Source organism: Beta vulgaris, chromosome 9 (assembly GCF_026745355.1).
Source record: "Beta vulgaris subsp. vulgaris cultivar EL10 chromosome 9, EL10.2, whole genome shotgun sequence".
Classification (NCBI taxonomy): domain Eukaryota; kingdom Viridiplantae; phylum Streptophyta; class Magnoliopsida; order Caryophyllales; family Amaranthaceae; genus Beta; species Beta vulgaris.
Genome location: NC_079210.1, coordinates 46,138,556 through 46,160,513, shown reverse-complemented (window position 1 = coordinate 46,160,513; position 21,958 = coordinate 46,138,556). Strand labels below are relative to the sequence as shown.

Below are 21,958 nucleotides of genomic sequence, written 5' to 3'. Positions count from 1 at the left end.
ATTACATAAGGAAAATAACTTCCTTTAAAATAACAACTTTCTTTGGGAATTAAATTTTCTTGTATACCAAATAAATTGACATTTTTAGAATGCGACATACAATAACTACAATATGCTCTACGCTAAACAAATTGGTAGATCAACCATTCTAAAACGAAATTTTCTTTTTAAGGTTAGATTTCATTACCATTTAACATTGACGAGGAATCTACTCATTGTGAGTTACTGTTATTGATCGAGCTTACAAAATATTTACTCCTATCATCCATTGACAATAAAGTATAGTCCACAATATGAGCAAATAACGAAGTGAAAAGCAAAGCATAACATACCTGATGTAGATAAAGAAAGTAGCATCCATAAAACAGCAAAAAGATTCAGAACAAAGTTCAACAACAATACTCTTTTTCATTCATGATACAAAGGGATCTGGGATTAAATCTTAACATGAACAACATACAACAGCACTTTTCTAAAATGACATTACCAGCCGCTTGAACGAATATCTTTTAACTTTTCCTCTAAGGCGCAACCCAACAAATTTAAAAGTACAAAACGAGCATGAACCTCCGAGCTTGCCGAGGAAGCAACCAGTTGATCAAACCTTTTTCTTCCAAACATATGCAGATCATCTAAAGACATGGTAAGTAGGCAACCGTTTCAGGACAGTCATCGTAGAGCTTGTAACTTTTGCTCTATGGTGCTTAACCACACAACCTTTACAATAAACACCCTTAAAAAGGAAGCTGTTGAGCCGAGGAAGAACAAAAACTACATCTCATGGCTTTATCATTCATTGCTGTACAAACCTGTAAGTTACTATGTTATCAGCATTACACCAGATAGAAAGAGTATCGAATAATCAACTTTAGCTTGTCGGCAATGGCCTTGTTCTCTTCAACTTATTAAATAAACAAAAATTTAATAAACAGAAGTTTTAATCAGGAAATTCAATTTTAATTAACAAACATCAGTGATGGACTAATTGTATATGAAAAAGCTCTATGAAATTCGCAAAACCAGCTTTAATCAGTAAAAATCAGATTTGATCTGCAAATATCAGTTTTGTAGTAGTAAAATAATCAGCTTTCATCAGCAAAATATCAAGATAAATCAGTTTAATCAGTAAAAGTGATTTCTGTTTGGAAAATATAAGGTGATGAGATGATATTTATCAACAATCCCAGGTGCCACATGATCTATATATGATCCACAAATTGTTGATGCACTGATATACGTAAAAGTGGAGAGCAAAAGCCAGTACCTTAAAAAAACTACAGTGAAAGACTAGTGAGATCCAGGCGCATCTCTCATGCTCATACGCATGGTCCTCCTTCCTATCCCACCATCACCTTTTCTCATCATTGCAACGAATTCACTATAATCGATTGTTCCATCCTGAAATTTAAGTCAAATACAAGACTGAGAGATTGAAAAATGTGAATAGGAAAAGCAAGAGGCCAATAGTCTGTCATTCCAAATTACAGAAATGCAAAAAGAATCAGAACAAAAACAATCTTTGGATATAGTCAGCAAGAAAAGATCTTCAACGAAAAAATTTATTAAAACCCTGTTCTTCACAAGAAAAGGAAAGAAGGCAGGAAGAGGAATTTGACTATGCGAATGACAGCTTACATTATTTTGGTCAACTTCTCTGATAACATCTTCAAGATAAAGATCATTAAGGCCCTGTTCTTGACAGGCTTGCTGAAGCTCATCAATGGTAATAGATCCACTCCCGTCCTTGTCAAAGTACTGAAAGGCTGCAACAAGATGTTCATCACGCTCGAGCTTGTTGAGATGGATAGTAGCAGCTATAAATTCCCCATAATCGATTGTACCACTGTTATCAATATCAGCCTGCATATTATAACATTGTTCAGAAAGATAAAGAGAAGTATATTTGATAATGCGTAGCTTAGATGATAATCTTCAGAAGGAAGGAATAAGTTTGTTAAATATACAAATTAGTCTGCTAACAATTTAATACATGCAAGATGTGTCTTCACATGGATGCGGTGAGAGCTAAAAAGAATTAATTAGAGTGATATATCACCATCAATTTCAGAATCTAGTTTCAGGACTCTACCCTTCCATATCAAGGGGTGGAATTTATAGTCTCTTCTTTATACGAAAATATATTTCATTCAACAAATACTTCAACCTTGTAATACATCAGAAAAGGACGTGTTAGGAAATGCACGAGTTTGGTGAGCCCAAAGAGAGGCTAATATACCACTCTCTCCCATAGAGTAACGAAGGAGAATTGCAACCCTTGTCTTAACTCATAAACACAGCATATTTGTCATCAACAGTATTACAATTAGCAGTATTTGAATGTTCAAACTTCAACTTGTCTGATGTCTCTTCTTTTTCAAGGAACAACTAGCAAAACGAGGTCATCAGAATTCAGACAACTGTACTAGCTCTCTAGCACAAAGTTACACACGTACACATGCCTCTTTTTTTCCACAAAAGATAACATACATTGCCAAATCTGAAAGGAAAGAAGAAACTACAGCAAAGAAGAGTCACAGCATAATAATGGCAATTAAGTGAAGCAATCCAAAAGCAACGAACAAGAAGGTTTCGTAAAAACTAGTGTAGTTGAGAAATTGCAAAAAAGAGACTTCACAATAGCAAAATTATTACCGCTTCCATCAGATCACGTATCTCTATGTCTTTGAGGTTTGAACCATATCTCTTCAAACCAGCTTTGAGCTCCTCGAATGTGATTGCACCACTATTATCGGTGTCCATTGACATAAACATTTCTTTTAGTCCAGCAATTTCTTCCTCAGATAAGCTTTCAGCTATCACCTGTCAAAATTAAACAAGAAAGATTATTTTCCGTTAGCCACCTTGTTATTTCTAGAAACTATATCAATGAAAGCAGAAGAGCACGATACAGCGAAGAAGGGAAAGACGAGGAAGTAGAAGAAGACGAAGAAGAAGAAGAGAGGCTTCACTATTCAGAGGTCCACTATACACAGCCTTAACTAAATGAGATCAGTAGAAAGGTTCTTTCAAAAAGAAGCAAAGGGGGAGAGGAAAAAAAAAGGAAAAGTAATAAATGGAACCTTTATGTAAAAAGCAGTTTAACCTGTTCCAAACGTAGATAATATGAATAGAAAGGTTTGTTTGGTGAATAAGTAATCATGCCTAATAAATATAGTTAGAAAGGCCATAATTTAGGGACACATAAAGTAGACACACCAAAAAGGGATTCTCTTTTGACTAGGATCTTTTTTGACTTCTTTTCGTTTTTCCTTCATAACCATACGAAGTTGCGATTAGAAAGCATGCAACAAGGACTTGTAAAGACGGCTTAGGCACGTTAACTTAAAATTTAGAAAATAACCCCCAGATTACAGCCAGCTAAGAAACCAAACCTGCTGATGCTTCCAACTTCTAAAAAATGCAATAATAGTCAAACATTAGGGAAAAATCAGCACACATGCCCAATCAGTAGAGTAAGGCTACTACATAGTTTGAAAACTACTCTTAATTGAAGATACTTGAAGTAACTGAGTGGGACACTCTTCTACACCAGGGGATTAATTCATAGCCCTCCCATTAGCCATAGATGGCAGCCACTAGCACGAGTAGCACCTATAGGTTAATCACTTGTACAGAAGTTTCAATAACAAAAGAAGTCATATTTGTATAGCATACATACCCGCAAAGCCATCTTCTTCAACTTGTTCATTGCAGAAAAGTGTTTGAGGCGAGAAAGTACAGCTGGATCCAATGCTCTGTCTGGCGCAACCCCGCTTTCGCAAATCCAGGGATGACCTAAACAGGTTTTGCCTTTCAGTAAAAAGGGTATCCACCAAACATAACAAAAGCAAGAAAAGGTTGAAAATGCAATCAGATGATAAAAAATTGAGTACAAACTCACATAAGACTTGATGAGCAGTTAAACGTTCTTTAGGGTTCGAACACAGCATCTTTCTGATTAGATCCTTTGCACTGTCTGATATTAGGGGCCATGGATCTGAGTCAAAATCGATGTGACCCTTCAAAACTGCATCGAAGATTCCCTGCTGTGTTTCTGAGGAACAACAAAAGGAAAAATAAACATCTGAAAGAGAGATACACGATATATTATATATCGCCACTCAGTTGATCAACAACTTATTACATACCAGCCCAAAATGGTGGTACACCGCTGAGCAATATGTACAAAATAACTCCAGCAGTCCATACATCAGCCTCAGGACCATAATGCTTCAAAAGAACCTCCGGCGCAACATAGTAAGGGCTTCCAACCACATCTGTAAAGACCTGACCTGCAATAGCCACCCACCTTCCTTTAGTCCTTACTAAATATATGCTAATTAGATTTAGCTTTGCCAAGACGCCAACATCACATTATATCATCAATGCAGGGATAAATAATATTGAATTACCTACCAAATTAAAGTGAGAACTCTGGGACTTCTTCAAAAAATATTTAGTTGTTTAGAATGATGTGGGTAAGATACAAAACTAAATTCTGCTACCAATACTTATTACAAGACATCACAACTACTCTGAATACAATGATGAGAACATGATCTCATTGAATGACAACCAAAATGACCTTATGCCATGCCAAAGCAGACCAATAATGCCTTTCTAAAAGATCACATATATCATGCTTTTCATGCAAAGTCAATGCATATGCTTTGATACATCACCAAGACGCAATTTATTAAACATTGGTGATTGAAAGAAATAAAGAAAGAAGATCACTCGCTCTGTTACCTGGTTTGAAGAAGACAGACAGCCCAAAGTCGATAGCTTTGAGAGAGAAATCATCATCTTTATTAACAAGCAAAAAGTTTTCAGGCTTGAGATCTCTGTGCATCACTCCAAGCGAATGGCACGCCTCAACGACCCCAACAATAATCTTAGTCAATTCAGCTGCCCTTCTCTCACTGTAATGCCCCCTCTGAATGATGCGGTCAAACAACTCACCCCCAGAACAAAGTTCCATCACAATGTGCACATACAAAGTATCCTCATAAGCACCCTTTATGGTCACAATATTCTTGTGACCTGCCAGATGGTGCATTATCTGAATCTCTCTCCTCACATCCTCCACATCCTCCTTGGATATCAACTTCCTTTTCGATATCGATTTACAAGCATATTCAATATTTGTGGCGATCTCAGTACAAAGATAAGTGGTCCCAAATTGCCCTTGCCCCAATTTACGACCTAGCATGTAAAGATCACGAATGTTGGCCGTCTTATGACCCAAAACATAATATGCTTGATTATCACTTTGCTTCCTCATGGTACTATCTTTAGTCATAGGGACAACCACCGCCGAATTACTATTACTATTATCTTTCTTAGGGTTATCTTGACCAAATTCCTGGTTAACAAGCTGTTGGGTTCTCAATGTATTCGGCGAATAATCGGAGTAATCTGAATCGTTTCTCTTAGGAACAGAACTAGTGGTATTGGAATTGGAATTTGAATTTGAATTGGAATTCACAACAGAATGATCCTCGGGCTGACTTTGGCCCTGATGAAATCTTGCCCCAAAAGATCCCCGGCATGTATTGCCCATGAAACACCCTCAATTCCACCCTACCAATTCAACTCCTTCACTATCCAAATCCAAGTTTCTCATCCAATTAATCAAATTCCACTAAACAACAAAACATAACATAAAAACCAATATTAATCAACATTAATCAACAAAATCATATCATTTCACAAAAACTAAACCAAGAAATCCACAAACAATATACAAATGAACAACAAACAAACAATTTATCACAAACCCATATGAATATAATTGCAACAAATGAAAAATATACTAGATCTAGATGAACAAGAAAAACCCAAAAGAGAAAAATGAAGAGAGAGAAAGAAAGAGGAAAAAGGGTGTTACCTGAGCAAGCTGAAATCTTTTGATGGAGTCAATAATAGTAACTAAGGAAAAGCGGATAAATTTATTGATTAAGATGATCAATAAAAAGGGCAAAGGAAAGATCTTTCAACGTAAGTTCCTAACTCATGTTCCTAAGGAATAAACAAAACAAGAAAAAAAATAAAAAAGAAGAAAAATTTATTGGGTGTCAAAGATCTTCCATTTTTAATCAAGGTTGCTCTTTTTTTACGTTTTCTTTTTCTTTCTTGATTTTTTTCACAATTTATGAGGTGGTTTTTGTTTGTTTTCTTCTAAAAACAAGAAAAAAAAAAAGTTTCTTTAATTAGTATGTACTATTTATCAATAATTATTAGATTATTACCATATTCGTTGTAATTTGGTGCTAAGAAACATCTAAGAAGAAAGTGGCTAACAGCTCTTTAGTAGCTGATGTTTCATTAGATCTCACAATCTCATCCAGCAAAAATTACTTTGATTAACCAATCAGAAAATAATAAAGTGGGAAATTTTTTAATTTTGTTTTTTTATGTTTTTTCTTTTTTTGTAAAAATCTACTTTACGCGGTTTCTAGGAAAATGATGGTGGCAAACACCAAACAAGGGGGGAAGAATAAAAGGTGAGGTTTGACTTTTCTTTTTCATTATTTTCCTTTTTTTTTTGGGGTGAGTTCAATAGGATCCAATGAATAGGAGAGAGAATAAGAAGAAGACTGCTATTATAAGGATTGACAGAAAAAAGAAAGATTGATTGTGGTTAAGTAGACGACTGGTGGCTAATTATAGTCAACGAGTCTATTATAGTTCATGTGTTGGTCAATCCTAAATTTAGGAAGCTAATCCTTATCTTAACTTGAAGTTTTCTTACCTTCTTTTCCGTTACATGCGTAAATGTTAAATCTTCCCCTCTATGCACATTAGTGTCTTGACTAAGGGGTAATAATGAGCCTCACAAGCTTGCGAGCAGCTCGGGCTCGACTTGGTCAATACTCGGTTACAGCTCGGTTCGAGACTTAAACAAGGATCAACTCGTGAACAGCTCGATTATTATCATACTAAAAAAATATTTATATTTAAAAAATATTTTATATTTAAAAATTATTTATATATTAAAAAATATTTATATATATTAAAAATTATATTAAGTATTTCTTTTAAGATATTAAATAAGGTATATAATAGAACAAAGATAAAAAGAAAAGGTAAAAACAATTAAAAAGAAAAAGAAAACAAAAAAATAGAGAAGAGCCGAGCCTAAACGAGGTCACGAGCCGAGCCTGAGCCCTTTTACAAAATTTATTATGAAATAATAATAATTAAAATTTACCCTTTTACAAAATTATTATTATTAATTATCTCTTATGATAAACAATTTAACAAAAAAAAAACTATTTATATACTTGCCTATACACCATTTTCACCACTAATATATCTAATAGTGTTGTTAATAGTAATATGAATAATAAAATAATTGACAATAATACAAATATAATACTATACATTGTGGTACTTTAATTAATTTTTTTTATTAATAACATAATCAGCTATAATATATCACCCTCCCTTCACCCTGAGCACACTTAGGTCGTCGAATCACCGCTCATCATTTCGAATTGACTCCGACAACATCAATATCACCGACATAACATCATATTGGATGACTGCAGCTGGGATTGATTCGAGGTAGGGGAGAGGGATGTAGGGGGACTGCGGGGGTGGGGCTGGGGAAATCGTTGGGAAAAGGTTAGGGTGGGGTTGGGGAAATCGACGAGGACGGGCTGGGGGGATGGTTTGGCGGGGGAAAGGGTGGGGGCTGCGGTGGTGGAGTGGAGGGGAAGGGAGGGGGAGGGGAGGGGAGGGGTTGGGGTTGGGTGGAGGGGGGTTAGGGTTAGGAGTGGGTTAGTGTTAGGGTTAGAATTAGGGTTAGGGTTTAGGGATTAAGAGTTTAGGGTTAGGAGTTAATAGTGGCAATATCGTAAATAAAGCTAACTACGATTGAACGTCCGTTAGAAAAAAGGTATATGGTGCAAGGTTTCGAAAATTCAAGGGTATGTGGTGAATATCTGAAACATTGAGATTATATGATGAATTTCGTGATTTGTCAGGGGTATTTGATGGAAAAATCGTTTTTTATAATTAGTTTGCCTAATGTGCGTGAAAGGGCACATATTAAGTTATAATTATGTTTTGTTTCCAACGGCAAATCATCGATTTTAAAGGAAAACTCAGTAATATATGAGCTAAATACAATAGTGAACGTAACCCTAATAATAAAGGTTTTAAACCTCTGATATTTTAATAGTTAATTATAAATATAATTTGTATTTCCTTATAGTTGATGATTATTGTTGTGTTCACAACTCCCTTTAAGTCTTTACCATCCAATCATAAAATCATCAACATAGCCTGGGATCTTCCCCGCGAAAACCTCCTTCAAACTAAATTTTAATGGGTCGGTTTGTAATGGCTCAATTGCAGCAGGACCGATCATTAGAGATCACCACAAAAACCTGATCGAAGCTATATCACTCAATCTAGGAACCTCAACGGTTCACATAGCCGAGGTCAAGGGTCTTCACTCGAAAATCAAGCTCGCCATAAAGAATAACATCTCAAACATTCATATTGAAGGGAATAATATGCTCGCCATCAATTCAGTCAAAGGCTTATGGCAACCTCCCTGACAAATAGCTCACATCATTGAAGATATTCGTCAACTTCTCAACTTCTTCCCTTCTCATACAATTCGACACATTTAAGGAGAAGCAAACAAATCATCAGATTGGATAACAAATGTTGATTATTTAGTTCATGATAATTTTTCTATTTCTGATTGTAATCATTCCAAACTAAAGAATATCGTTGTAAATGATTAGTTAGGAATTCCCCTCGAACAAAGGGTATCCAAATTTCTCTTTCCTTACCTTATAAAAAAAGTTACATATTAAATAATTTCTTGTGTCACTACACATTGTGGATAGATGTTTTTATATTATGAAATTTATACTAAAATATAAGAATGATTTTTGATAATTGTATTATAACATTGATTACTTTCCCTTAATGAAAATCAACTTTGTATAGCCCTGCTAAATAAGTTTATTGGACTCCACCTGGCCACAGCCTTTACAGATCGTGTGCATTGCTGTAGAACATTTCATTTGTTGATACTCTTTGAGTCTTGATAGGCATATTTCTTTTCTTACCCAAGACACAATCCATATTTCTGAATTGGTCAAGATGAATCATGAATCATAAAAAAATTTCAGTGATAATTGCCTGCTAGTTCAAATTTTCAGCACTACTCGTTCGCCTAACGTTAAAAAGGTTGAAAGGATTGATATAAATGCAACTTGTTGTCCACTTGGCCAAGTGGGTTGCCTAGCCATTTTGGCCTTTCATCATCAACTTTATTGTGCCTATATACTACTCCACTTCCTCCTTTTCAAAACAAAAGGGAATCTTAATTCTTAGGTTGTCTGTTCAAATCCCGTGAAAATAAAATATTGAATTTCTACCTTGTAGTTAAAATATCAAACTTGTAATTTTGTAAAATTTTACTTCCTACCTTCTGTTTTAAATAGAACGTAGCACCTTTACACGAGAATTTAGAAGAGGAGAGAGATATACAGAAAAAAAGGGATTCATGTGATGAGGATAGAGATAGAGAGAATTGAATACCAAATAAGGTAGTGTTTTACTTATTTTAAAAAGCCTAAAATAGTAAGTGTTTCATTTATTTTAGAACTGAGAAAATATTATACTTTATTCTAAGATAATACATACTTCATATTTTTAACTCAAACAATTTTGACCATCTTGCAGTAAGTTAAGCAAAACATCTTTGATGGACCGGGTTTCGCATTCAAATTGACTTCATCACACAAAAACGGACTATATTGGAAAAAAAATTTACTATATTATACAAAAATTGACTATATTAGAAAATTGACTATATCATATAAAAATCGAGTATGTAAAATGTGATATATCATACAAAAATTGACTATATCAAACGAAACTAACTATACCATGTAATTTGCGACGTACAATAACTTATTGTCAACCTGATCAATTCAAATTTTTTTTTTTTATTGTGGAAGAGGGCAAGAATATCAACTGCCAAAAACCAATTTGTTAAACAACATAAATCGGTCTACCAAACTGAAAAGGATTCATTGTATATTTGTATGGTTGGCGCTAAGTTGATTATGAAGTACGTAGTGTGAGTGCATGAATGAATGATTATGTCCTTCATGCTCGTACAAAAATGACTTTGAACAAATATACGTGGTCCCATTATTTGTGCAACTTGCCTTCAACTATCACATTGTACCTCCAGATGACCTCATTTAAAAATTGGGTACATCATACATGGCCCAATTTTATTCAAAATCTAGTATTGTACTCATTTAGTGATGGCCACTGCTGCGGGCTGGGCGGGTTGGACCGTGAGTCGTAGTGGGCTAGGCTGAGATTTCACGGCCCAGGATCGGACCGTGAAATTCATGGGTTGGGCGGGCTGGTCTGCGGGCTGAAAAATCTTAGCCAACATCGGTCTGTTACCGATTTTCACAGTTCGCGGGTCTGGTGGGCTAGACCGGGATGACGGGCCGACATGAGATTTTTTTTTTCAAAATTATTTAATCATTGAAATTAGTCATTATTGTTACATGAAATCTTTAAAATGAATTAAAAATATATACAAATATTAATATTAATGAATAATTTCATAATTTTCAAATTTGATTGAATTATAATATATGCAATTTGATTAGAATATATACAATTTGATTAAAATATACACAATTTGGTTCAATATTTACTTGGATTGGGCTGGTTTGGTTCATGGGTCAGGTTGGATCGTTTTCATGGTCCGAGCTGCGCGGTTTTCGTAGTGGGCTTTAGTGGGCTGGGCTTAAGAAATCTGGCCCATGGCCCACCCACCAATTTCACGATTCGAGCTGGGCTGGACCGAGCTTTTTGCTGGCCCGGCCCACACGGCCCACGAGGTGGGCTGGGTTAGATGGACTTGATTGGCCCGCACTGTTGGTCATCTCTATACTCATTAACATCTCAATATAGTTATTGAGACGGTTCTTTCAAAATAATATTTAACCATAAATTATTTTGACATAATCTTTAATTATAGAGAATGCCGTTTCAAATTCGTCTCAACTCTTAAGTAATAATCTAATACTTCCTGCGTTTTTTTTTTACTTGCAACACTTTTTTAAAAGGGAAATAATAAATTACTTACAACACTTTCTACTTTTGCTTTTTCTTTCTCTCCATCTCTCTCCAATCACATGAGACTCTCTATTTTTTTCCACTCTACCTCTCTCCTACCCAAATTTTGCATTAGAGTTGATAAAAAACAAGTGTTGCAAGTAAAAAAAAAAACGAAAGAAGTAGACAATTTGTTTAGCAATTGTTTAATTTCAATTTTTAACTCTCCTTCTCTCGGCCTTAAGCCAACTGGAACTTGACCCATTTTTTTAATCTTTTAAATTGGTTTATCAAGCCATCGAATCAATTAGAGACCGACCAATCAATCATAATTAGGATTATTCCTCTGGATTTTTTTTGTTGTAGTTCAATATTACATCCTAGTTGTATGGTACATTAAAACTGGGCTGCTAAAACAATTGGCCATGTACCTCAGATTTCTACCCACACACAGACCCAGACCCACGTACAAATCCATGAAAGTAGCAATTCTTCATCCATAGTAATTTTAATCACTACAATTTGAGTAAGAATATGGTAACAGCCTAACATGGAAACTCCATCTTCAACCTGTCTAAGTATAGATATAGCCGCATTATACACTGATGTAAACCTGTACAAACATCTTCCACGTTTCGTCATTCGTTAACTGAACAAACTGAGGCGTGGAGTAAATTACTACTTCTGTTCTGTGATTGTGTCTAGTAAAACTACGCCAAAAAGGTTGATGGAAGCATCTCACACTTAACCAGCAGAGATTGATTCTTCCACGGCCTTGGGAAGTCCTCCACTTGTAGGCCTTCAAAGAATAACAGATCAGGTTAACTTAAGAAGCAAAATGTATGTCAGTAATAAGTAAGAGAAGACGTGAAAAGAGTAGCCTCAAAATCATAACATAAAACAAAGCATATATTGAGTTGCACTTCAAGTTCATCAATCTCCATGAGGAACTCTTGATCGATCTCCAGAATCGGATCATCTAGTCAGGAAAACCCCAGAACATTCTTACAACTCGAGCATAGGTTCCTTTCATTGCTCACAAGGAGAGTAGTTTACATTCAATCTTGCTTTCTTACTCATTCCTCCTTCATTTCACGCAAAAAACTTTTCCAATCCCATGGTACTTTCACGCATTACCGCAGCTAACAGCACTGCTGCTAAGTTTCAGTAAAAGCAATTTGAATCATCAGTTAAGGCTTCTATGAACTTTATTCAATACAAGAAGACTGTTCTAAGCTACTTAGAGCATCTTGGTTCTCTTAACGCCAAACAGAAGATGCAGATCCAGATGATGTGTTTAAAGGGCTTGGCAAAATGAGATTGCCTAAAATCTGGTCAAACCTCCAAGAAGGATGAAACTGTATGAGTGAAGCTGAGACTGAGAGCACAAATGATGATAATAGACAAGAAACTGTGGGACACATTTACATTTAATTTCTATATTTCACAACAGTTATCTGACAGAGTTGCAGTTGAATGCAGCCTTATTCATCATAACCATGATATTAGATATCTAGGGTGAATTTGCAGGTCATGTTCGCAACTTCGCATAGGTCATAAGAACATGTTCTGAATTTCTAGAAACAAGAGTGTTGAAAGGAAGAAACTAGTTAAAGTTGTCCTTGAGCCAAAAATTTTGCACAGATAATTTGGGTTCAGAAAGGTAGCTAAAATGAAGTGACCGCTATATGAAGAAAATTGTGAAGAGAGGGAAGATAAGAAGAAAGCAGAAGAGAGAAGATAAGTTCCTTTGCAAAGTTTATAGAAGCTGGCTTTTGTATGATAACTCGTTCCATAATGGTCCAAACTGCAAAGTATGCCCTAAAAGTACTTACCTGAAAACATGAGATATGTAAATCTCAAAGACAAATTAGGAGGCGTCATGCTATTCTGCTCATTGTAATTATACTTCGAATCACTTCTTGTTTTAAATAGTCCAAATCACCCAGGTACATGAGCCATGTAGTGTTTGTGATTTAAGATCGGTTGAGCCATCAGCTATATAATCCCCCTCCCCCCAAATCAGCAGTTTAACAACATTCCAGCCTACCTCCAGGCATCATTTAAGACGTCCTGTTAGAACTGAATACAATCTAAGAACCTATTTTCATGAACTCCTCGTAAAGCATATTTGACAGCATGCAACTTGAGGTTAGAATCATTGCTGGAAGACATGTTTTGCAATCAACATACATCCTTGAAATTGTAAATGACTCAGCCGTATCACAACCAGGAAAACATGTAAAAGGCAGTTAATGCCATATTGCCGTCAAAGGTTAGATAGGCCATAGGCACTTGCCATGACACCCAGAAAGGCATGGCTCCAGTATATTGGTTGTCTTCCAGGCCAAGGCCAGGTGACTCTAAAGAGGCATTGCCACATTACTCCACATGTCAAGCTACTGCTTCAGTAATTACTAATTATATCATCCTGTTCCTGAACAGTAAAGACATATACTAGCAGAGAGCTGACCAAGCAATTCCCCCCATAAGATGATGATTTATCAGTGAGAAAAGCATATATAGGGATTGGCCTTGAAGGCCCTTAGTCTCAAGTTTGTTTTGCATTTTTCCTTACTTTTTCTCACGTGTGATATTATGTTATATCAAGTCGGATCATTGTCCATGCAATATGCTTATAATCAAGCTCTGATTAGAAATTATCGTTCACACCCTCAGAAGGTAAGTCTCTCCGCATTCATCGTCTAACTTTTGAAGCTCACAACTATTGCTATCAATATCAAAATAATTCCCCAAACAATGACTGTGATCTTAATCTTACTATTTTAATAACACCATTGGCGATAAACTTTACAAAAGAATTAGAAAGGGATTGAACTTACAGTCCACTTAGAACTTTAATGGTGTCATAGAAGAACCACTGCATAGTCACAACAGGCCCCACCAGTGCAATTCGAACAGGTAGACTCCTAGTGAACAGATTGAAGAACCCTATTTTCTTCACAGCCTGAGAGATAATGAAATAGACATTACAGTTGAAGTGATTATAAATTTATAAACATACTAGCATGGTTTCATATGAGAGGCTGTCTTGCCATCCCCACCTGAACAATAGAGTCGGCCTTTTTGTTGTAAAGTGAGGAAACAATAACATCAGCAGGATTTGAAACCAAAGTGCCAACAGCTCCAGCTGTATACCCAGCCAAGCATGTCACACCCAGCTGCTGGAGTCTTGTGCAGTCTTCCTTCCTTTGCTGAATAATATCACGATATATGAGCTCGACTGAATGCTCAAATGTTGAAAACATCACCATGGAAACTGTGGAGGTAGCAGCATGAGCTGATCAATCATTCTATCTCTAGAATCAGAAAAGTGAACACCTAATTTACAGTTTGAAAAACAAGATCCCCTGTTTCCAAATTACAAGTACATCAAATCCTTTTAGCCCTTTGTAATCATTCAAGACGGTTGTTTTTCATCTTTAGATTCCACAAAGGCACACTAGTTCCAATGACTCTAGTACAGGGAAAACAAGAGAACTAATGCAACAATTCTAGCTCTTCATCAATTCAACTTCACAACAGACATTTTAATTATGAGGTATGAAAAGTCTAGTAGAGTAGTAATAGATAATATTAGAAACAGAAAGCAAACTCAATATCCGTATCCTAATATAGATAATATAATGAATTGAAGTTTCATACTTTCACACATCACCACATCAATTCTAAGAGTTCACTATTTCAATGATTAATAAGGAAGACCAGCACCAAGGCACCAGAAACTATCCATTGTCCTTTATTAAAGCACCTTTGAAGAACAGAATATAGGAATTAGAAAGAAACAGATAGCCTCCTAGATGTAAAAATGACTAAAACAATTTCACTTTTAACTCAAAAAGTACAATTTGAAATGTTTAGATCACTATATTGTTCCCTTGTTGGTGCTTGTAATGAGGTGAGCAGTGAGCTTACAATTAAAAATTTGCATTGAAGAGATGAAAAGGAAGATGCAACATTTATTTTATATGAAACATAAAACAGCATGATGTTTGTGAGCTTAATATGTGGTAAGCATCAACTTTACAACATACTGGAAGGTGGAACGATTGAAGACCAGAGAAAATAGATAAAAGGAGACACAAGTGGGAGTAAAATCAGTGTCTCGTAGACATACTAAAATGAGGAGCACTATGCATAGTACTTTAATAATACGTTTTTATTATTGCTGGCTGTCTTTGTAGCTTAACAATATCTAATCACATCAGCAAATCTTAGACATCAAGGAAATTACAAATACCCAATAGCAGCACTTAACTCACCAGATGGGTAAAGAACTTCTAGACTGACAAACAATAAAGCAGGTAAATGATCATTTCAGAAATGCAAGTTAAGGCATTATTACATGGAAGATTACGTCCCCAAAGTGGAAGAAGTCCCCTGTAAAAACTGCATAAGGGAAACCAAGGACAAGTCAGACCATCTTTTAGAAAGAACACTTTAACACATTCCCTCAAGTTTGTGATAATTACCCATAAAATCCTTCAACTTTGTACACTTTAGGAAATCCATCAACTAAACCCTTGGCAAAATTTGATTGTGTTTGCACTCGAACTTTAATTGATTCAAATGGGGAGAGGGCTACATCAGCAAAAACTTGGGCAGATGCACCACTCAAAAAAAATACCATGCTTTTGTTGTGACCTACCAGCAAATCAGAGTACAGCTTCTTAAAGTACTCATATAACCCAAATTTGCAGCCGCCCTGAATCCCATATCCGAAAAACTTCCCTGACCAACCTCTCCAAAGGCCGGAAGCACCATGTTCATTCCACAATGTAGAGAAACCAGATGAAATGCCATGATATTTGATGGGGTTTACCTACTAGTTCAAAACAAGGTATAAATGGACAATGGCATAATAATAAAGAGGTTAACCAATCAACCCTACTATCAATTTGAACCAATATCACCTGAAAAAAACTCATACAAAATCTCTCCATAACACTGAATAAACAATCATAATGTGTAAAGCACAAGTTAGCAAATTTACAAAATATATCCAAAAATAACCCACAAAATTAACAGAATACATACTTTGTTGAAACCCTTGAATCAACATAAACTATCAGAACCCACATTACTCATTTACTCACCCCATTACCTCTAATTGCATAACAATTAACAAAGAATCAAGCTAAAAAGTCAACACATCAATATCAATATACACACAAATAAGCATGAAATACATAAGTTAACTGCTAGTCCCACAAATTTTCTAATGAAAAAACAACCAAAAAAATATAGATTAAAGAAGGGTTTAAAGAGGGTTTTAGAAGGGGGAAAAAAACTTACTTGCATATTAACTTTAAGAACATCAAGAGGAGTAATAGCGAGATGGGTAGTTCCAGCACTAAGCATTCCACCGATGGTGCAAAGACCATAATAGCCAGGTGAAAATTCCTCGCAAAATCTGCCTTCAACACCTCTCATTTTCTCTATTATGTTCATGTTTGAAAGCTTCAGATTTGTTTTCTGGGATAAAAACACCCAGATTCTTGGGAGATCAAAAAGATGAAAAATGTGTGTTTGTTCAGTTTACGTCACAAATTCTGGAAAAGGTAAAGGAAAATGTGGGATCGTTAGTTGTTAAATCAATGGTTTATGGAATTATTCTCGTTTGTGGTTCTTCCACGTTTTCATGTTAAACATACGGTTTAGAGCGAAGTCGGGAAATTGCCTTTTTGGTGAGAAGAAAAATGAAAAACTTCCAACTTGTGTTTCCACATTAATGATCTAGGCATTGTTGTTAAAATTCCGATCCGAATCTTACGATTCTACGATTTTACGATCCTGGAGGACCTTACCGATCCCGATCCTACATAGGATCTTAATTTTGTAGGATCTTTCGATCCTGCTCAACCACAAAAAATCACATGGTAGGATCTTAACACGATTCTACGATCCTACGACTCTACGTTCCGATCCTACCATATAAAAATCATAAAGTAATTTCACATATTATATTTCTCCTATTAGATTTTGATCGCATGTTACTTAATTCTTATTGTATTGAAAAACTATCATCATTTGCTAACTAAGACAATCATTATTAATATGTGTAAATTTTTAACATGAGGTTCTCACCATATTTTAGTATAATTATCTCTATTTCACCGAATTGTAGGATCTTACGATCCTACGATCCGATTCCACCGATTCGATTCTACCAGCCCCTACGATCCAAAGTAGGATCTCGATCCTGATAACATTGGATCTAGGCTCCGTTTGGTAGGGCGTAAAATATTTTTCCGGAAAACTGTTTTCCTCTATTTTCAGTTTTACATTGTTTGGTTGGCAAAATAGTGTAAAACCATTTTCCCTTGGGTTAAAATTACTCTCCCAATGATGGAAAACCATTTTCCTTTCAAAATGAAAGGAAAACTATTTTTCTTATCTCTCTTGTACACTCCTCTCACTACCTTCTTACTTTCCCTTTCATTTCATCATTTTTCTTACATCGTACCAAACAATGGAAAACTAATTTTGGAATTGTGTTTTCCATTGTAAATTGTTTTCCCTGAAAATCATTTTACACTGAAAATATTTTACGCCCTACCAAACGGAGCCCTAGCGCCTTAGTCTAAAGGTGGGCATGGGTCGGGCCAACATGTGAGCTGGTCAGGTCCGTTGTCTACTATATGGGTCGTGGGTTGTCGATGTGTCATGGTGAAAAAATTATTTCAGGCTCGGCCTCATACAAGTCTGCCTATATGGAGCCCCTCCTCTTCTTTGTTTTTTAGTCTAAAACTGTCAATAATCCAAAAAAAAACAGCGTAAAACACGAGCCAGATCCGCAGGAGGAATGAGCCCGACCCGTGGACAAAATACGAAATTTAGGCCCTTTACAACACGGTTGGGCCTGTCCACGGGCTCGAGCCCGACCCGCCATCGCTTCAAGCCCGCAGGCCGAGCAGCGAACATGTCCGGCCTAACCCATACCTAGGTCTACTGACTTAGGGTGTTGCGTGTCCTAGAGTTTCTTTGTTCTATTTGTTTTGAGAATTTTGTATTCCATTATTATTGCAACATTATTAAAAGAAAACTATGCGAAAACGAGATAGATAAAAAGTCAAATAAATGTTATAAGAGAGTAATAAAGTAATGTATTATCAAATAAGAAAATGTTGCAATCAATTAAAACTTTCAAATAGAAGAAACATTGTATTTTTATTTTTCTTTTTTTGAAATGGGAGAAACATTGCATCTAAAAATAAACAGAAAAAGTATTTCAACATTGATTGATTACTTTCAATAGTAGATTTATGTGTCAACTGTTTGATATAAAAAAAATAAGAGTTCATATTGTGTCGGACTCGTCCGACACAATATTCTCGTCGGACGACTTCAGTTAGACTTACTTGCGTTTCAGGTAGACTTACTTGCGTTTCAGTTGGTCTTTATTTTTTTTCAAGTAGTCTTCATTTTTTTTTCAGGTAGTCTTCATTTTTTTCTAGTTAGTCTTCATTTTTTTTCCAGTTGGTTCTTGTTCTTCAGTTAGACTTACTTGGGTTTCAGTTGGTCTTTATTTTTCTTCAGGTAGTCTTCATTTGTTTTCAGGTAGTCTTCATTTGTTTTCAGGTAGTCTTCATTTTTTTTCAGTTAGTCTTCTTTTTTGTCAGTTAGTCTTACTTTTTCTTCAGTTAGTCTTAAGTTTTTTTCAGTTAGTCTTAAGTTTTTTTCAGTTAGTCTTACTTTTTTTTTTCAGTTAGTCTTCATTTTTTTTTTCCAGTTAGTCTTAACTTAGGTCTAAATGAAAGTAAGTCAGGTCTAAATGAAAGTAACTTAGGTCTAAATGAAACTAACATTTACTTGAAGGTATTACAACCCATAGCATATGTTGCCTTCTTTGTAACTTTAATTTACAATGTCATGACTTTCTTCGAAGTCTTTAATTCTTGACATGGTTGAACAAGCAAACAAACAAGAAACTCTCATGGCAGTAGTGCTTCCCAAGTGTGCATACTTCGCTATAATCTAATGAAGAGTCGTCAAATCCATAGTCTCGCTCGCAGGTCGGAATTTGTCGCATGGCTTTAGCTTGGATTGATTGTTGCTAGTTCTCTGTATTATTGGATAGTTTTGTTTTCTCATGACAATGGGCTTGAATAGCCCAGACTCAATATGTATGGCTGCCCTGGCTTATGGGGAGGTGACGCCTTAGTGCGTTTATTATAAAACCAAAAACTACAAAAAAAAAAAATCTGGCTGAATTTGTATTGTCAATCGCAAACTCATAATCAGATATGGAGGTTTGTGGCTGTTGATGCTTGTTAATGAATCAGATAATGAATCACGACGTAAGGAGATGAGAGTACTATAGGAGAGAGAAACAGAGGAAAGAACTGAAAGGCTGGAGAAAGAAGACGACGTGAAAGAGAAAAGAGGAGAGATTTTTCATTTGGGTCAGCCTGTCTGACAGTAAGTATTTGGTCAGACGGTCTGACCCAATACTTTCACAAAAAATATTAGTAATGAGGATAAAAGAAATAAATTTATTATTATTATTATGATGTTAACTTATTGTAATTTAAACTTGTGAACTAAATTAGACTATAGTTATATGCCATTTTTAATTAGTGGTTGAGCTTGTGTGTTCAATGTTTTTCTCAATCATGTATGTTATATTTTTCGAAAATCGTCTGGAATGGGGTAAGGACAATTATAAGAGTGATGACATTTACTTATACACCTTTTTAATGTTGGTATAGATATAGGGTTTGTAGGGGTAAATAATGAATCAATAGTCTCTAGTGATATTCTAATCAATTACCAAAATGATATAAATAAATAGTCATAAATTGATGAATTGTCGGAGGGAAAAAATTTAAAATCTGTGTGTTTTTTGTTGTTGTTGAGAGGGGACAATATTTATGTGGTTGAATTTAATGGAATCATAAAAACTTTGCACATAAACTATAACGTCAATATAAGTTTTATATATCAATTCTCATAATATGATCATATATAATCATGTTATTCATGTGTTATCAAGAAGATATACCCCTTCCCCTCAAAAAAAAAAAAAAAAAGAAGATATACCCCTTATCGTTCTCACAGTTCCAAATCTTGTCAAATCTATACTCGTTACATTAAATGCTATTTTCAAACGGGTCCAGAGTGATTTCTAGTCCATAATTTTGATGGAGTGTTTAGTGAGAGAGCTGTGTTGCATCTAATTATCGTATGCTAAGCATTTTGATCAATTATTTATCCAAAATAGTGTTGTTAACTTGTTATTAGTACTTCTGTAAAAGAATCTTTCACTAATCTATAGTAAAAGATGTCAAAATAAGAAGAAGAAAAAAAAGTTGGATGTATTTGGCCCAAGGATTCACAGGCCTTCCATTCAACAATGAAAAAGGTGGTGTAGGCTTTAGGCCTGGAGAAGAACAAGTCTGACTTATTGAAGAAGTGCGGTCATGCAACTTTCCTCTTAGGCTATGTTTAGTTTACCTGAAATTTTCCGATCTCAATTTATCTGATCTGATCTGAACTGATCTGATTTACAAGATCTTATCTTTTACAAAATATATTATTACCATTATATTATTACTTTGTAATTCATTATTATGCAATACATTATAAGATCTTCTTTAGTATTACTATTATTATCATTTAATTTCTATTACAACTCTTACACAACTTTTATTATTAATAATAATAATTATCATTATTATAAGAACAACAATAATAATAATAATTATTACTAAAAAAATTATATAACTCAAGTCATTAATTTATAAGAGCACTTATACAATGTTTCACACTTTCCCTTAAAAAAATGTTTCACACTTGAGAAGTCGGCAGACTCAACTCTTTTTTTCATATAAAATAAAATAAAATATACAAACAACTATGACTTGCGCATAAAGAAATAAATAGCTGCAACTTCAAATAGCTAGAGAGATTTGGAATTCGTAGGAAGAGTGTACCGAATCTAAATTTATAATTTGTATCTCACACTTAGCTTATTTTGAAATGTAATCCGAACTTAGTAGTTTCGTTGTCATGATTTGAGCTATCATATTTATATATTTCTTATTTTTGCGTCAATCTTATGTTCTTAACACGTGGCTTTTAATTTTCTATTATTTAATAACAACAAAATAACTTAATATAATGATAACAATGACATTTATAATGGTAACAACAAGATTAATAATAATTACCAATATTAATAATTAATAAGTACAACAACAACAATAATAATCCTTTTGAACAAATGTACTAGTAAATAATAATACTCCCTTTGTATTTTTTTATCTTTCTCACTTAGAATCTTGACACTATTCACAATTAGAGAGAATCTTTTAGATTTTTCTCAATATATAAGAAAAAATATAGTCATGTGGGGTCTTGTTTGATTCGTCTCAATGAGTATTTATTAATATTCAATTAGTATAAGTTTTACTAATATGTAATGAAAGATATTTAATAGTAATAATGAGTTTTTAAATATAAGCATAATCTGATCTGATCTGGTCTGATCTGATCTGAACTTATTTTTTCTGATCTGATCTGAACTTATTTTTTCTGATCTGATCTGATTAGATCTGAAATAAGCAAAAATAAGGTGAACTGCACATAGCCTTAGGCTATGTTTAGTTCACCTGAAATTTTCTGAACTTATATGATCTGATCTGAACTTATTTTTCTGATCTGATCTGAACTTATTTTTTCTGATCTGATCTGAACTGATCTAGTATGTTCTGATCTGAACTGATCTGATTTACAAGATCTTATCTTTTATAAAATATATTATTACTTTGTAATTCATTATTCTGCAATACATAGTTTCAACCTCCAATTTGTTATATAG

The 21,958-nt window shown here is 34.7% G+C and overlaps 2 protein-coding genes across 2 annotated transcripts; both read right to left on the bottom strand.

The window, feature by feature from the left end:
* Positions 1 to 338: 338 nt before the first annotated feature.
* LOC104904078 (calcium-dependent protein kinase 26) lies at positions 339 to 6,309 on the bottom strand. Its single transcript, XM_010692258.4, has 9 exons — positions 5,891 to 6,309; positions 4,750 to 5,644; positions 4,149 to 4,292; positions 3,902 to 4,054; positions 3,680 to 3,795; positions 2,653 to 2,820; positions 1,636 to 1,860; positions 1,265 to 1,398; positions 339 to 809 (listed from the first exon to the last, which is right to left on the bottom strand). The coding sequence occupies exons 2-8, from the start codon at positions 5,561 to 5,563 to the stop codon at positions 1,288 to 1,290; spliced, it is 1,731 nt and encodes a 576-aa protein (XP_010690560.2). The 5' UTR covers positions 5,564 to 5,644; positions 5,891 to 6,309; the 3' UTR covers positions 339 to 809; positions 1,265 to 1,287.
* Positions 6,310 to 11,437: 5,128 nt separating this feature from the next.
* Positions 11,438 to 16,872, bottom strand: LOC104904077 (mitochondrial phosphate carrier protein 1, mitochondrial). The gene is made up of 6 exons (XM_010692257.4): positions 16,432 to 16,872; positions 15,609 to 15,958; positions 15,482 to 15,525; positions 14,181 to 14,395; positions 13,959 to 14,083; positions 11,438 to 11,914 (listed from the first exon to the last, which is right to left on the bottom strand). Exons 1-6 carry the CDS (start codon positions 16,585 to 16,587, stop codon positions 11,860 to 11,862), a joined length of 945 nt encoding a protein of 314 aa, XP_010690559.2. The 5' UTR covers positions 16,588 to 16,872; the 3' UTR covers positions 11,438 to 11,859.
* Between the last annotated feature and the right edge of the window lie 5,086 nt (positions 16,873 to 21,958).